At 31.7% G+C, this 17,366-nt stretch overlaps 1 protein-coding gene and 1 non-coding gene across 3 annotated transcripts; one reads left to right on the forward strand and one right to left on the reverse strand.

Annotated features, from left to right (window-relative positions):
* The first annotated feature begins 6,377 nt into the window (after positions 1-6,377).
* On the forward strand, positions 6,378-8,955 carry LOC118058228 (WAT1-related protein At4g30420-like). 2 transcript variants are annotated; one of them, XM_035070932.2, is made up of 7 exons: positions 6,378-6,784; positions 6,874-6,945; positions 7,036-7,152; positions 7,710-7,938; positions 8,023-8,181; positions 8,270-8,418; positions 8,498-8,955. In XM_035070932.2, exons 1-7 carry the CDS (start codon positions 6,603-6,605, stop codon positions 8,706-8,708), a joined length of 1,119 nt encoding a protein of 372 aa, XP_034926823.1. In that variant the 5' UTR covers positions 6,378-6,602; the 3' UTR covers positions 8,709-8,955. The 2 variants fall into 2 exon arrangements, with proteins under 2 accessions (XP_034926823.1, XP_034926824.1); XM_035070933.2 differs by having other exon boundaries at positions 6,387-6,784; positions 6,877-6,945.
* Positions 7,189-7,381, reverse strand: LOC118058237 (U2 spliceosomal RNA). The gene has a single exon (XR_004689125.1). It is a non-coding gene; the product is annotated as a U2 spliceosomal RNA (small nuclear RNA).
* Positions 8,956-17,366: the final 8,411 nt, after the last annotated feature.

A 17,366-nucleotide genomic window follows, 5' to 3' on the forward strand; every position in this document is an offset into this window, starting at 1 on the left:
CACATGTATTTAAAGTTCTCTCTGAGTCTTTGTCGTCTCTCTTTAAAATTAACAAATGGTTAGTCTAAAACATAGTATTTCTCCTTATATAAATATTCATATCTCTTATTTTACTCTTTTGATTCATCACCATCTACCTCTATCTTTCCATGGTTTCAATCCTCCGATCATGTCTTCCCAACCTAAAACACAATATAAGGCTTTCCCATACCCAAGATCCTCTAATGCTGGTGTTAGTCTGCTAAGATTGAAAATTTGAGATTTGGGGCAACGGGGAAAGGGAAGACTGAGTGGGGACTATGTAGTGGAGTGTCAGGGGACTCGGACAGGAAGGTAGTAAATTTTTTAACTCGATTTGACACGTTTTATACATGTTGACTCGTAAAATCATAAGATTTTAAGAGTCAACTCGTGATTTTAACAACCATGCCGAAAAGCCGAAATAGGTCTGATAAGAGTATAACACGATAGAAACTTGTTCCAAGGCACCAACTCTATTGAAATAAATTTGGATGACATCACGAACCCAGTTCATCTTCAATAAGTCAGATTCAGATTGTTCAAGAATATAAAAATATAAGAATCTCTCTCAAACATTAAAACTAAAAAATTCAAAAGTATTATTCATCAATGGATTTGAAATTTAAGCATAGATATTTTTAAATAGTTCTGGAAAACTAACCCTAATGGATCTACCTCTACGGCCAGAATTAAACCACTTACAAAAACTAATCCAAAACTTTCACTAGTAACCCCAAACTCTGATCTAAACAAGTCTTGAATCCTAACTATAAACAAACTATTAATTAAGTTCAAACAAGCCTTCAGTTGTGGCTAACAAAAAAATAAAAATAAAGCTCATAAGTCTTAAGTCTTTATCTACCCAATGATCATAAAAAAACAATATGTGATTAAATACCACCAACCATTCTTTTCTTACGTAGTTAGGATAAATAAGAATCACTATAAGAAAAGGATTTTGGAACATTAATGAATCCTTACCAAACTTGAAAATTATGTTGCAACCCATTAAAGATATTTGTAAAATTAAAAAATTTTCAAAACAAGCTGTCAAATCCTTGTAAGAAAAGAATCTTTACCAAATAAAAAGTTCACAAGTCAAAAGGAAGTAAATAACAAAATTTATACAGCCTATTCTGACTTATATCGCAAGTTCTTCCCAAACTCCGATTCAGTTGAAAGTTTACCCTAACATAGACAAATACATCAGAAATCTTTTGGTAAGGTTTTAACTTGATCCAAATGTTTGATTTGGAGTTATGCTCAATGGTGTAAAACTGGACGGTAAAAAATTTTATGCCATAATCCAAAGCTGACCTTGCTTCATTGGTTTTGCAAAAGAAATAGTTGAGGCAAGGAATTTTGTTAGGGGGGCTTTGCCATTGTCTTTAGATTTTAACTTTGGTGGCATTAGGATCTATTTTGAATGAATTATGAGGTTAGAAAATCTGAGATAAAAATTGTACTCCTTTTATAAACTCTATATCAAAACAAATATACTAAGTATAGCTTTCCATCAAGTAAAAAATTGTTTTAATGCATTGTTTTTATGCAATGTTTTGAACATCTTTTTGTAAAACCTCTTTTGTTGATTTCCAGTCAATTTATAAAAGAAAATTTTTCATTTTGTAAATCACTTTGGAATTTTGTAATGCATAACACAATGAAAATAATTTCCGTTCTTATAGTAGAATAATTCTTTTGACAATTATTCTGATATGTAAATTTAAATTGAAGAATTTGTTCTTTGTTATTTTATACTTGTTTAAGAATACCCTCATACCAACTATTTTGAGGGTTAAAGGATTAACATTATGTAAGCAAGGAATTTTTTGGACCTGTTTTTTAATCTGTGGAACAATCTTAGTGTGTTTATCAAATCATGGAACAAGGTTCTTTATCAACCTATCATGTAAGGGTTTTGCTATTCTGCTTACATTATGGTAAAAATCTAAGATATAATTAAGACTTTCTAAAAACCTTTGTGGTGGGGTTTTGTCTAAAATTTTGTTAGGGTACTTACTATCAAATGCAAGAGATCTCTTAATAGGTGCGATAACTCCTTACAAAATGTAAAGACCAAGAAAACGACCATAAGTTTGAAAAAAAGAAATCCTTGATTATGAAACAATTAAACCATTTTGTTTTGCAACATTAAACAAAGTTTGTAAATGTTTATGGAAAGATTAGTACAGAGAAGAATGTTGGAAAGATTAGTGGATATGGTTGGTCATCTAAGAATCTAGAACTTTGTTGAATGTCTATGGAAAGAAAATTTAATTTTACCATCACTATACTGGGTTATTTGTTTAAGTTAGATATTTAGTTGTGGTGGTTGTAAAGGTTTTGGTTGGGTGGTACCTTCAAGGATCTAGTTTTTTGATAAGCTTACATATTTCCATTGAATAGATTTGGGTACGACTGTATTTGATCTAAAAAAGTCTGTTTGGAGGAGTAATGTTTCAACTTTCTGGGATTGGAATTTATGTTTACTAGCAAAAGAAGAAAACATTGCTTTGTAATGAATTTTAAAAATCAAGGCTATGAGAATTGATCGTTCAAGCATATTGTAGTTATAGGTTTTGATTTGTAGAATTATATTTTGTAGGATGTGTCATAACCTAATTTTTGACCATTTTATTTTTATTTTTATTTTTATTATTATTTATTGAAAAGGATAAAAAAAATTGATGAAAAAATAATAATAATGATGATGAAAAAACAAGTAAAATGAAATAAATGAAGAATGAATTAAAATTTGGGTTAAGGGCAATATGATTGGAAGTTTTGGGGTTTAATTAAACTTTGAAATTAATCTAATTAAGCTTGGAATTAATTTATTTAATCCAATTAAGGGTTTAATTGGAGAATTGATAAATTTTTAGACTTAATTAAGCTTGAAATTAATTTAATTCATTCAATCAAGGATTTAATTGGAGAATTAATAAGTTTTGAGACTTAATTAAGCTTGGAATTAATTTAATTAATCCAATGAAGGGTTTAATTGGAGAATTGATAAGTTTTGAGACTTAATTAAGCTTGGAATTGATTTAATTAATCCAATTAAGGGTTTAATTGGAGAATTGATAAGTTTTGAGACTTAATTGGACTTGGATTTAATTAAATTAATGAAATCAGGGACTTAATTGAAAAAATAATAAAGTTTGGGGTTAATTTAGGGTCCAAATTGCAAAAATAAAATCCAAGGACTATATTGAAAAAGGCGCACAAATGCAGGGGGCAATTACAGTTTAAACCAGGGGCTTAATTACAAGACTTTTAAAACTGCATGGATCAAAACGTAAAATGGCCGAACGACGTCGTTTTGAAGACAATGTTCATCTTCTTCTCCTTTAAGCCAGTGACCGTTTTCTATAGTAAAGGAGGCCGAACGTTGCAACAGTAATCGTCGTTCATTGGCCTCAGCTATGGGCGCTCTAATGGTGTTCGACCCTCAACCTGCCACCCGTTACCAACCCGATAGGCTCTATATAAACCGAGGGAGCTCGAAGAACAGAGGCTGGTTAGAGAGAGAGGAAACAAACCCGAAACAAGATAGACACAAGTAAACCAGCGAGATTCCTAAGTTTTCTGGTTAAACCCCAGACCAAAAGTGAACCTTTCCCTCACCAATACTAGCCTAAAACAACAAAAAAACAAAACTGACCGAGAGAGAGCAGAGGCTTTGTTCAAAAAACAGAGCAAAAGAAACGAAGAAAAATAAACCGAAACAGAGACACAGGAAAGGAATACAACGTGAAAAGTAGAAGGAGTAAGAAGAAATTCGAAGGCAGAAGCTTCATCCTCAGCAATCACGCGCAAATCCCTTGCAAACGAACCGGGTAAGTCTTCTACTCTGTTTCCCCTGCTTTGCCTCATTTCATTTTTCGCCATCTGTTTTTAATTCAATAACAGGGCCATGCACGCATGATTTAGATCACGGGTGCCTAGTGTGGCCCAGCCGGGTCATTGGCTTGGGCTAGTAACCGAGCTGGGCTGGCTGGGTCTAGCCCAGCCCATGTGGGTTGCACTGCACCCAGCCCCAAAAACAAAAAAAAAAATAGAAAAATAGAAAAAATAGAAAAATATAAAAATATGTGTATGCATGAATAAAAATAATATAAATTTACTGGTTTATTCACCAACGCTAGAGTCAGGAATAAAATATTGGTTTAAATTTATATTATTTTTATTCGTTATATCTTATTTTATTCAGCAAGAACAATAAAAAAATATATATGCATGTATAAAAAAAATAAAATTTTATTTTATTGGTTTATTCACTGACGCCAGAGTCAGGAATAAAAACACTGATTTATTTATTTTTTGTTTATTTGTTTTTTATTTTAACTACATAAGAAATAAATATATGTGAACGTATAATAAAATGAATTTAGCTTGTTTGTTTATTCACTAGCCTTAGAGTCAAGAATAAAAAATAGTAATCTAAATTTATTTTATTGCTATGTAATAGTTACCAATGCCAGAGTTGGAATTATCCATAATTGAATATTCACTGACGCCAGAGTCAGGAATATTGTGGATAAATCATCAAAATGTAAACCAATAAAAATTTAGCAATTTAAGACAAAAACAGCAATGCAGTTTGCCTTAGGCAGAACGTTTAAGGGGTGATAATATCTTTCCTTTTACGTAACCAGTCCCGAACCGTAGAATCTCTGTTAATCAGTTAGGGTTCCTAGTGACCATAACACTAGGTGGCGACTCCTCAAACAAGACATTTTCCTTAACAAAACCGGATGCCAGAAATCTGTTCTTTTTCCATAATTCAAGAGAATTTATTTTTAGGGTCGCCGCAATATCGGGTGCGACAAGATGCTTCTGTTTTTTAGTGATATAATAAGCTTCAGATAATAATCAAAGGAAATAAGACCACTACATAAACTAAATTCTATGGAACTTAGTAATGAATCCTGGAAATTTTGGAATCTAGCATCTCTAAGAATAGCCAGGATAGAAGTATTTAGACGTTCTTTGGTAAGAGGTTTAATCTCAACTTGTACAAAACTAATATGGATATATTTATAGTTTTGATCTTAAAGTTTTTGTAATAATAATTTGAATAGGAGTTTGATGGTTTCAAAAGGGCTTTATATGTTAAATATCCCTTTCTTCAGTTTTTGTTGTAAATTAGTTTTGAAAAGATTAAAAGAAGAAGTTTAATAAATTTGGTTCTTTTAAACTTTTGAAAATTTTCAATCATCAATATTCTTTATAAAACCTTCTATAGTAATTTTTCACTATTTATAACTCTTTTATTGTTAAAAGAATCAAAGATAGAAAAGGCTAAAAGAGAAATAGTTCTCCAAAAAAATAGAATCTATAATTTTGAAAAGATAGTTTTAAAAAATTGATTGTTCTCTTCTATCTTAAATGGGACTTACAACCAATAAGTAAGATTCACCTATATTTCTAAGGTTCTCTCTTTGTACTAGAGTTCTTGCAAGTTTACAATAACAATACCCTACACATACACCAAAAAGCTTTGATACCAATATATATATAATCATGACTAGTAAATAATTTTTCTTGTGTTTGATGTTATAGTGCAAGATATTTTTTAAAAGTATTTTTTATTTAAAAATATATTAAAATAATTTTTTTATTTATTTTAATATTAGCACATCAAAATTATAAAATGCCATAAAAATGTTAATTTAATACAATTCCAAGTTCAACCACAATTCGTTTTTTTTTTTAAAAAAAAAAAAAAAAACCTATAATACTCCATCACTCACAAAGTTCAACTAAAAGGGTGTTTGGGAGTGTGGTCGCGGTTGCTTTTCAAATAGTTTTTCGTGCCGAAAAGCATGCCAATAATGTTTTTTTATTTTTTAAAAATTATTTTTGATATCAGCACATCAAAACGATCCAGAAAGTACAAACCGCACTCAATTTTAGCAAAAAAAATAAAAAAAATTTGAAATTTTGTAAAAGCAGGTTGGATCGCAGTGCCAAACGGCCTGTAAGTTGGACTTCGAATCTGGGAAAGAGGTTAGAGGCTGTGGAGTTTGATAATATGTCACATCCCAACCAGAAATGCCAAGTTAAGCAAGGACAAAAACTAGAAATAAGAGAGAAGCATTCCAAAGCACGTTATAAAACATTTTTCAGGGAAAGAAAAAAGTAAAATCAAAGTAATCACCATATCCTTTAAGAGAATAGCTCCAAGTTTCCACGTCAAAGATTTGTCAATGCCAATCCAATACATGCCAACTAAATTGCTACCACATTTTTTTTTTTTTATCAAATATGAGATTTGAACGGCCTGGTTCATTCACCTGTATCGACCAATAATTTTTTGCAGATCATAATTCATATGATTCCAATCTCGCCGCGTCACAGGAAAAAATAAGTTATTTAATTACCTCAGAGATAGCTGCATCTTACACATGATTGCTTTTTTTATTTAGTTTTATGTTACTAGTGTTCTGTCTGTAGTCAAACCTTATCTCCTGATCCAAGTCTATCACGTTATGATGACTCGCCTGCTCGCAGATCTCTTTCTATTTGTATGTACGTTGTTGCCATTGGGAACCTAGTGCCCAAGCTAAAATAGCATGGGTGGGTTTGATGCTTACAAGCCTGCTATGGGAATGGTTGGTTTACAATTCATTTATGCAGGGGTGGCTCTATTTACTAGAGCTGCTCTTGTACGAGGACTGAGTCCCATGGTCTTTGTAGTCTACAGGCAAGGCATAGCAACTTTGATCATGGCTCCTCTAGCTTATGTTTCGAGGAGGTAATTAATCACACAAACTCTAACACACCCATAATTTCTCTCATACTTTGCATATCAGCATTTCCTTAAAAGTTACATTTGTTAATTAGCAGAAGAAGTTCAAGTGGGTTCTCTTTGGGATTAAGGAGTTTTGCTTGGATATTTGCTGCCTCCCTTTTGGGGTACGTGTCCTAAACTTTTTATCCCTGCTTTCTTTTGTCACGGTTTCATATTTAAGAAGAATAAGTGACAGATGCAACCTTGCCTTGCAGGGTAACTGCCAATCAAAACGCTTATTTTGAAGGCCTCTACTTATCCTCTTCGACTGCAGCAAGTGCCTTGACTAATCTCATGCCTGCAATCACTTTTGTAATGGCAGCCATTTCCGGGTAACTTATAATTGCTAGATAAAAAAACAAATACCATTATGGTGCCAGGCCCTTGCTTTAGTGCAACGCAGGGGCAATGCTCGTAATGTTCAATAGCAACCTACAATGATGGGCGCTTCCCTTTAAAATATTAAGCTAATACCATGTGGATCTAAGGCCAAGTATCAGATATTAAAATGATAAGAACAGATACTTCACTTGATCTTAGCCAAAAAGAAGAGAAAGGTATGCCAATGAATGTTGCTTGAGCTGCTTTTCATAATCCCACCTGTGGACACTATTTCTCTTCTAGGCAATGTGGGAATAAGCTCCAAGCTATAGCTCTGCTGATTTCCTCCTCTTATTGTTTTGGAAATTTGGTACAGAAAATCTTGACCAATTTCTATCAGGCTAACACTCTTTTGAATCAAACAATAACCTAGTAGAAATTTTAACTTGTTTAAGGCCTGGTGATCTTTGCTATAAAGAAATTACTAGTTTTCTTTCTTTCTTTTTCAGTGGATGTCTATTTTCTAAATTCTACATGTTTCCCGGATCTCTAATTATAAATTAATCAGATTGGAGAAAGTTAATATACGAAGCCTGAGAACTACTTCCAAGATTCTTGGAACAGTAATCTGCGTAAGTGGAGCCATTGCCATGGCATTACTCAAAGGTCCTAAGCTGTTAAACACAGAATTGTTACCAACAAAATCCTTTTTTAGCCCTGGAAGCGACAATTGGCTATTGGGGTGTCTATTTCTGTTTGGAAGCAGTTGTTTCTGGTCACTATGGATGGTCTTGCAGGTAAACACCTTCCCTTTCCCTTTCCGTTACTTTAAGATCAATGCATATTCTGATAACTAAATTTTTTCTTCAATTTCCCTACAGGTACCTATTTCAGCAAGTTGTCCTGACCACTTATATTCTTCTGCATGGATGTGTTTCCTCGCATCATTGCAATCATCAATGATTGCATTATTCGCGGAAAAGGATCTTACTTCGTGGAAGCTGATTACTCATCTTGAAATTGCTTCCTGTTTGTATGCGGTAAGCAGTTTTCTGTTTTTCTATGATTGTTTCCAAATTGCTATTGATTCTAATCTTGGACATGGACCTTTTTTTTTCTTCCTAAAAGGGAATTGGACTGGCTGTGTCTTTCTTTGTCCAAGCCTGGGTAATTTCTCAGAGAGGTCCCCTCTTCTCTGCAATGTTCAATCCTCTATGCACAGTTATTGTTGGCATTTTTTCTGCTGTAGTTCTACATGAGGAGACATATGCTGGAAGGTAATATCTTTTCCACCTAACAATTTCATTCTTTTAATTATCAAAGAAGAGTAAGATTTTCTTTTTTTTTACTCTTCAGTTTGATTGGTGCTTTAGCTGTGATAATTGGTTTGTATGCTGTGCTATGGGGTAAAGCCAAAGACCTTGAAGAGATTAAAAATGAGATGCATCAGCAGCTGCAAAATGATCAGTCACCTGTGCAACTCTTAATAGATGAGTCTCCAGAGAAGAAGAATTGCAAAGCTGATTTGGAAGCACCGCTTCTTTCTAAGCAAATCAAAGGATGTTAAAGAAAGAAATATGATTTCTTAATTTCTAAAGGTAATTGACAGTTCTGTGTAACTGCAGATGTTAGAGAAGAGTGCAAGAGCTTTAGTTGCCTTCAAGGGGACGCAAAAAGCCTGTTAAAATAAAATTCGGTGGCAGTTTTTATATTCTTAAGGGTCGCCAGAATTTAGACAAAATGCTACAAGAAAGGTGTAATAAAAAATTTACTAGCATAACTGAAATGTAGTTTGGTATGAATTTATAGCTGAATATATCCCTAACATTTTTCACTTAAGAAAAAACAAACGCTTATTATGTAAATTTGAACCTTCAACTTTCCAAATTTCACTTCAACTTCAGTAAACTGATCAGCTGTACCAATCTGTCATACTAAAACTGAAATAGTGGAATGGTAAAAACAAGCACTAAAAACAATGGATAAATATTTTCCTGATGTATAAATGTTGATGCAAGCGTAACCATAAGAACAAAAACAAGCATGAAATGACAAAATTGACGAGGAAAAGGATTTCAAATACAGCACTAAATTTTCAGTTTTATTCTATAAAAATAAAAGCAAAAAAGTCTACCTCTTAAAGAGTTTTACAATTTCTAAAAATAGGCTAGAAAACCGACCCTTATTATGTAATAAGATCAGAATTCTAAAACATTAAAAAAAAAATTAGAAAATCTGAAATAAAACATGAAATCTAAAAAAATAAAGGAAAATCAACTTAAATAGTATCTTCTGAGCATAATTTAATTGAGCAAATCTATAGCGTAAATAGACTAGCAAAATGGTCCCATAAAGAACTGGTTAGATCTAATGATCAGATCAAGAGTTATGATCTCGTTTAATCACTATAATAGTCTAACACAACCAAACTTTTTATTGAGTCTAATCTGATCACACCTTCTCTTAGACGTAATCCCATCCTAATAGTGCATAAAAACATATGTTAGTTGATCCACATAGTTTAATTTTGACAAATTCATTTCTAGTTATGACATATCCCTATCCTAACCTTTAGTATCAGCAAGTCCGCTTGCATCAAATGTGTTCCAAAATAGATTCACAAAATGAAATTTTATTGAAAAGATTGAAAGCGAAAAGTCTTATGATCTAAAATATTAACTCTCCATGAGAATGTTCATAGAGATTATGACCGGTTGAAGAAAGTTCAAAATTTGAAAGTGTTTTATTCTTATTGTATTTCATCTTTTTTGCCTGCATAATACAACCAAAGTGAGTTACTGAGTTTTGGCTCAAATAGCATAGGAAAAATGTGGACTTTGAACTTGCCTTGATTAAGTTCAATTCTTTTGAACAAAAAGATCAATAAACAAATTACAGTAAATGTTGGAAACACAACCACATATCAATTTTGAACTCCCCTTCTCTTATTATCTCTTATTATTGATCTTGTACCGCCTTGAGCTTTAGGGGATGAAAAGATTGCGAATATAGAACAGATAAAAAAAACACTTACAAAGTCATTTCAATAGCAAAAAGAGATAACTAATCAATTTAATGATCAACGAAAGGTTTTGATTAACCAAGCTAATGAGTTCATTTCTACCAGACAAATTGAAATATAGGTCCTCCACAACACCAAATCCACAATACTTTCCTCCGAAAGAGATTAATGGAAAAAATGAAAGGGCCTAGTTGGAAGCTTAGTAACAAAGGGAGATAGAAAGCATGAAAGGCAACATTGCTAGACTCATCAGCACACTCGAGCAAGCTCTAAGGTCAAGTTCTAGAGAGGAACACTCGACTCAGCCTATTGTTATTGCACAGTCTACAGCTCCTCCAAACATGAGTGAACCAGGACCCCAATTTACTACCCACGTTTTAGTACCTCCTATAAAGGTGCCACTTGTCGCATGTGTGCGGCGATAATCCTCTTAGGTCAGGAACTTTATGGTGATGAAGGGAGAATAAAGAATTCTTATTTCTTATCACTAAAAAAAAGAATAAAATTTTCATCTAGTATTTTAGTTACTAGAAACCCTCCTAGTTTTAGAATCTGGATAAGAAAACTAGTAGTGTATAGGGTGGACGTATCACCACTAATACAAATTACATAAGGTAAGCTACAATATTTATTTATCTGATATAAACTAAGGTATTATTGTGTTTTCTAGTTATTGATCTATCAAAGTTTAAGAAAAGTTATCCTTAATAAGAAAGTCTTTATCTTATCAGGTTAAAGTCTAGCCATTTTAGAGTTGAAATATATTTTTGTATTTTTTCTTTTAATATCAAGAATACATCTTATGTAAAAGTTTTTAATCCTTGATATTGGGATTAAAAAAAAAAAAATTTGGTGTGTTTTAAAATATAGACTAAGTCCCATGGCTTTAATAAACTAGTTAGCAAATCCAAAAATTTATGTAAAAATAAAAATAAAAAACTATTTTTTGTGATTTTTTTAATATGCTAAAATATCCAAATATAATCTATTTTTGATAGACTTGGTCATATGCAATTTAAACTAAAATTGTATTTGTAAAAGAAATATTTTTTTTGTTGTTATTTTTACAGAAGGGAATCGATTCGTTTAATACCGAAAAAACATCTCGCGTATAAGTCATAATTCCAAATAGTAAATATGTAAAGGTAGAAAAAAATAGAGAATTAAAAATTAATTGCAAAATAATCTTTTAAAAAATAAAAATTTATTAAAAACTATACGAAGACCGTGTTTGCCAAGACCTAAATAAAATTATCATTCATCAAGGCTATTTAAACTACAATATCAATTCAAAACAAATTATTATTCATCAACTCAAAATTGAACATTGCCAAACATCCATATAAATTTTATTAATTTCACCTACTTATATTAAAATCGCATACTAATTCAAATAAATCCAAACATAACTCATGCACCAACTTAATGTAAAAAAAAAAAAAAAACAAGCAATCTTAATCCAAAAAAATAATATAACAATTCAACACAAATAACCACATCATTTCAAAATAAAAAACACACATCAAACCAAATTAAATAGTATCCAAAAGTCTGACCACAATAATAAACAAAATTCCACAACATGAGTAATTTGTCCAAAAAATGTTTTAGGGTTATAGACTGACCTTCCGGGGATGAGAAATTAATTGGAGAAACTATTGTAACTAAGGAAACAAATTTGGAAGACTTTGCAAAGTGAAGAAATCGTGGCAGCGCATGGTTTTAAACACCTCTGTTTATGAAAGGTCGAGACTAGGTGGATCTGGAACAAGGTTTCCTTCTCTTTCTTCTTATACTAGCGATGAAGTTCACCTTCACCTGTAAGAGATAGAAAAAAACCCACAAGAAAAGTTTTGGTTCTCTCTTCTTTTTTAGATCTGTTTTTTTCTACTATAATTTATTCATCATTCCTCTTTTTTATTTAGTTAGATGTTGCTGTCATCATTGGAATTTAAGGGTTATAAAAGTTGAACCACCAGTGGTATTAAGTCTTAATGGCTAGTGGGCGTAATGGTTGGCTTTCTTTGTTCTTGAAGCTAGTGAACAAAGAGCGAAAGACATGAGCTACTGGCCAAGAGAGAAAGCATGGAGATGATCTTTGATTTGAAGAAATTAAGAAGAGAGTCAAAGTCTATGAGTTGCGAAGGTGCGACCCTAATGGTTTGAGGAAGGTAGCTTCTACTAGAGAGAGTTATTGCCGACGAGTATTACTGTTAAAGAGCTTCTTTTATAAGTGTTTTAGGGTTGGTTTTAGTTGCTGAGTTGATGGATATTGATGGGGTGTCAATTTTATAAGAATTAAAGGAGAGGCTTAGCTCTCTAGCCTGGGTATGGCAATCGATGATGTTGGGCTTATGTGAATGACGAAGATGAAACCTTGGTGGCTAAAATGGAGGGCGATTGTGTGGTGAAAGGATGAAAAGGTGTGGCCTTTTTGTGTTTTATGGCTAGCATTGGTTTTTGTTTTTTAGGAGGTCATGTTTAGCTTACAGTGGTGTTGAGGTTAGATCGTAGAGATGGGATTTTTTGCTCAAAAGAGAAGATGGTGAGCTATCTTGAAAAGGGGTTGGTAGAGTCTATTATGAAGGTGAAGGGGATGTTAGCACAAGGTCCAAAATGGAAGGAGGTTGTTTCATATTTTATTCTTCCATTCAAAAAGAAAAAGTGAGGTCATGGGTTTTGTTGCTTTTTTTTCTTCGAAAAGGGCTTTGAGTGGAGCTGATAGGCCAATGTTTGCTGATGGTTGGGAGAGAGGGATGATAGGTTAAAGATTATCCTTTTTTTTTCTCCTCTGTAGCTGACGGCTAGCCTTAAGAAAAAATGGGTTTATGATTTTTTAAGAGTCTTTTTGAAGAGTGTGAACTAATGAGAAAAGTACAAGAAATTTTTTTTTCTTTTCTTTATTTATTTCCCCCCCTCCCTTTGGTGTAAGATTACCACCTATTTATAAATGGAAACTTTTGTCTTCTTCCCCAATTGATTGGTCCCCAAATAACTAAAATACACTTTAGTCCCTTATTTTCTTCCTTTGCATTTTGGTCTCTTTTTTCCAAATATTCTTTATTTTTCTTATTTAAAAAAAAAAGCTTGAAAAAGGCAACATTAACTTGATGAGAAAAATCAATGATTTTAAAAATAGTACATTAAAAGCTAAACGTATTGAAAAGAAATTTAAAATTTGAATTCTTTTAAGACGATGTTGAAAATGCTAAAAACAATGTAAATACTTTAAGAACATATTTTTTAATTATTTTGTATTTTGAAAAATTTTAGAAAAAAATAGTGTCAAAATTTGGTTATGACACCTCTCATGGTAGATCTGACTACCAAGGAAGCCCATATAGGAAAGGTAGTGGATATGGATAATAAAGATAAATTTGCTACCCTAAAAGTAAGGATGAGAGCAATTGAAGGGGTTGAGTTGTACAAACTTGTGAGAGTCGCTAAGAACTATTTGGTTCCTAATTTGATGGAGCCCAAATAATTTAGAGTACCAGAATTTCTAAAATACACCAGTAGTCAATGCCTAATTACTCACTTGAAGGCATATTGCAATAAAATAGCAAAAGAGATACATGATGAAAAGTTATTGATCCACTTCTTCAAGGTAATAAGGTGGAAAGACTTGGTAGAGGCTTTCATAAAACATTGCAAGTTTAGCATTGACATCGCCCTAGATAGATCTAGCTTGCTGGTCATAGAGAAAGGAAGCAAGGAATCTATCCGTGAATATGCTCAAAGATAGTGTGAGAACCGCATAGATTAACCCTCCATTGTTAGAAAAAGAGATGATTAAAATCTTCTCTAACACTTTCAAAGCCCTTTATTTTGAGCACTTTGTAGGAACCATGACCTAACATTTTATTAACATAGTAATTGTTGCTGAAAGAATTGAGCATTCTTTAAGAGCTGGCAAAATCATTGACAAGTCCAAAAAACAAAAAAGGGTTTTGCAGGGAGGAAAAAAAAGACCAAAGTGAGAAATGTTTAAGGATGAGGTTACAATAGAAAAGGGTACCATAAAACTATCAAACACCCTTACCTAAAGCCAACATAAGCTTTTCTACACCTTTCCCTGGAAACCAACCCAATCCCCAAACTAACCAGCCAACTGACAACCAAAAAGAGAATTTCCAATGAAGGTACTTTTAAAAAGACCAAGAGCAACTCCCACCTTTACCCATATCACTCAAAGAAATATACCAAAGACTATTAAGCATCAGCCAAATTGCCTCTGTTCCATTAGCCCCATTGCAACCATCATTCCAAAATTGGTATAAGCTAGATCAAACTTATGAATATCATGCTGGTATCAATAGACATAACAATGAGAGTCATGTCGCATTTAAAAGGAAGATCATCCCGCTTATTAAGGCAAGGTGTATCACTTTCAAGAAAATTCCTGATATGAACCCTATTCCACTTCCAAACCATGCCTTATAAAGTAGAGGGGTCAATACCATGGAGGAAGATAAGAAAGGAGAAGCAGTCTTGATGTGACGTGGACCTCTTGATAAAATGATCAAACAACTCCCAACGAAGTAGATAATAACTTGGAAAGCTAACAATCAGGTTTGATACAATCCTGACCTAGAGATAACCTTATACCTAAAAACCTGAGATATTGGAAAAAGACTTGGACCTAAAGATAACCATATATCTAAGAACCCTAAGTATGCAAATGACATCACGAAGCTAGTTAATGTTCGATAAATTAGTGTACAATTTTCATCCCTGCCAAGAATAATTGTTTTGCCATAAAAAAATAAAGAAAAACTCGTGTTTATTTTTCAACTTGTTGCTGAAATTTTTAGCTCAAAAAAACATAATATAGTCTCCTCTAACAAACCCTAATGGATCCTTTTTAGGTTGTAAGCTAATGAGCCTAGATTAGCAATCAACATAAGTCTAATAATGAAATAAACTCCTAAACAATGTTTAATAGGCCAAAACAAATTCAAATTAAAAATAATTGTGCAACATTAAATAAAAAATAAAATTGGATTATCAAAATAGTCTTCATACTAAAATTCCTCCATGTAGCTCGAATCTTCAATTTTTACATATTCTTGATAGATTTCAGTTCTGATTTCAAAGACATCTCTCTCTTATCTTGATGAATTATTGGACCTACCATGTATGGTTGGAGAGATTCAGATGTATACTTTCCAGCCCAACTTGAATCGCAACAAAATTTCTCATATAGCTCTAAATATGTCTCAAAAAGTACAAGAATGTCTAGTTTGGAAGATTTGACAATATTTAACTAGTAACTTTGACCCATTAAAATAATTATTTTCTAAACTTCATTTGACTTAAACACTTACCACAATATAACTCTATTTGTCTAGTATCTTCTTGTAAAAGTTTAGCTTGATTTGATGTATGGTTTGAAAGATATGTTCAATCTCATAAAACTAGTTAGCAAACATTTTAAGGTTAAATTCGGATCTAACTTAGTTCATATCATCATATCCTTTTTTAAAAAGATTTGGCATCAATTATGTATCATGAAAAATATATTCTAAGGTCAACAAATCAGTACTAGGTCAAAGAACAACATCATCATCAAAACCAAGAAGAACCTAATTAGCAAAGAAGATCCCCTGATATATAAGTTCTCATTTTCAGCCATATTTTCCTTCTTCAATTTTAATTGCTCCTCATATATTTGCTTAGGTTTCAAATATACAAAAGTTATAGGTTTTCTATTCATCTCAAAGAAATACTTATATGTCACTTTATCATGTATAACTCTCCTATCATATTGAGATGGTCTACCAAGAAAAAAATGACTAGGCTTCCATTGACACAACATCACATAACACCTCATCATAATATTTACCATTAGAAAAGGCAATTAAATCATGTTTATTCACTTTCACTTCATCACCATCATTCAACCACTATAATTTATAAGGTATAAGATGTTTTTTTTTCTATTGATATGCTTTTTCATCCTTATTGTTTTTATTGGCAGGAGAGCATTCAATAAGATATCTTTAGGATAAAAGGAGTTTGTATTGTTATATATAATTGGTCTGCCTAGGTATAATGTTCCCATTGAATTTAGTTTTATATAAATATGATGAATTGTGAGTATTATTAAAATATTAAAAAAATTACAGCCTAAAAATCAATGCAACAAATGACCATCTTTCTCAACAATGACAAGCACAATGGCTTATTTAGTCATTAAACTCACTTTTGTATTCCTGCCTAATTTCTAACAATATTGCTTCTGACCATGATGATTTGTGTTTGGTTTTCTGAAACACATATACATAGTTCCAAGAATCTTGTTAGATATATATATAGGGTTGTTTAGAGTTTATACAAAGATTACCTGAAGATTAGGTGTTTTTTTTTTTTTTTGCTTTAAATAATTTCTTTAATATTGGGTTGTCACAAATCATAAGTTGTTCAAATGTTCAGCCTCTAATGATAATCCACACAAACCACCAGTGAGAAATCTTAGAAAATAAGAGGGATTGATATACATTTAAGTACTAGCTCTTTTCTTTTATGTTTTACGTATTTCAGTATTTTACTTTACTCTTAGAAAATAAGAGGCATATCTTTCTATTTATAGGGAAAACTAATAACTTTATAAATGAAAAAAATATCAATTTAAACCCTAAAATAATATTACATATATTATTTTAGGCTAATTTTAGAAATTTATTCAATCAAGTCCTCAGTTGATTGTTTTTAGGTCTAGAATTGTAATTTCCTGTATAAAATACATTATACTCCTCAATTTATAAAAAAAAAATTATTTATAATAAAGTTACACTTGATTAATCATCTCACTTTAATTTTTGACCAACAATTCTTATATGTGTGACCTATTTCGTTCCCTAATAATTTTTTTCAAATATAAATCATAATCCTAAATAAAATAGGATTGAATAAATTAAATAAATTAGTTTATTATCAATTTAATAATTTATTGATTTATATTTAAAGATTAAGTACAATGTCTAGTAACCTGTTTTGATCCTTTAAATATTTGAAAAGTCATAAGTGGTTTGACTTAACTTTTCAATGACCAGTTTCTCAGTATAATTATTATCTTTTCATCAACAATGTTTTGATTTAAACATTATAACATGAAATGTGTCTACCTTATCAAATCATGTTTGTTCTCAATACCAAAATCATTGATTATTAGAATAAAATTGAAATTCTTTTCAAATCTTA

This window comes from Populus alba, chromosome 6, assembly GCF_005239225.2.
Source record: "Populus alba chromosome 6, ASM523922v2, whole genome shotgun sequence".
NCBI classification, from domain to species: Eukaryota; Viridiplantae; Streptophyta; class Magnoliopsida; order Malpighiales; family Salicaceae; genus Populus; species Populus alba.

What these genes read in the sequence shown, in the direction of transcription:
- LOC118058228 (XM_035070932.2), top strand. Translation starts at nt 6,603, where the DNA reads ATGGGTGGGTTTGATGCTTACAAGCCTGCTATGGGAATGGTTGGTTTA. An exon ending in TTTGCTGCCTCCCTTTTGGG is followed by an intron (nt 6,946 to 7,035) that starts GTACGTGTCCTA and finishes CTTGCCTTGCAG; the next exon opens with GGTAACTGCCAATCAAAACG. An exon ending in GAGGAGACATATGCTGGAAG is followed by an intron (nt 8,419 to 8,497) that starts GTAATATCTTTT and finishes TTTACTCTTCAG; the next exon opens with TTTGATTGGTGCTTTAGCTG.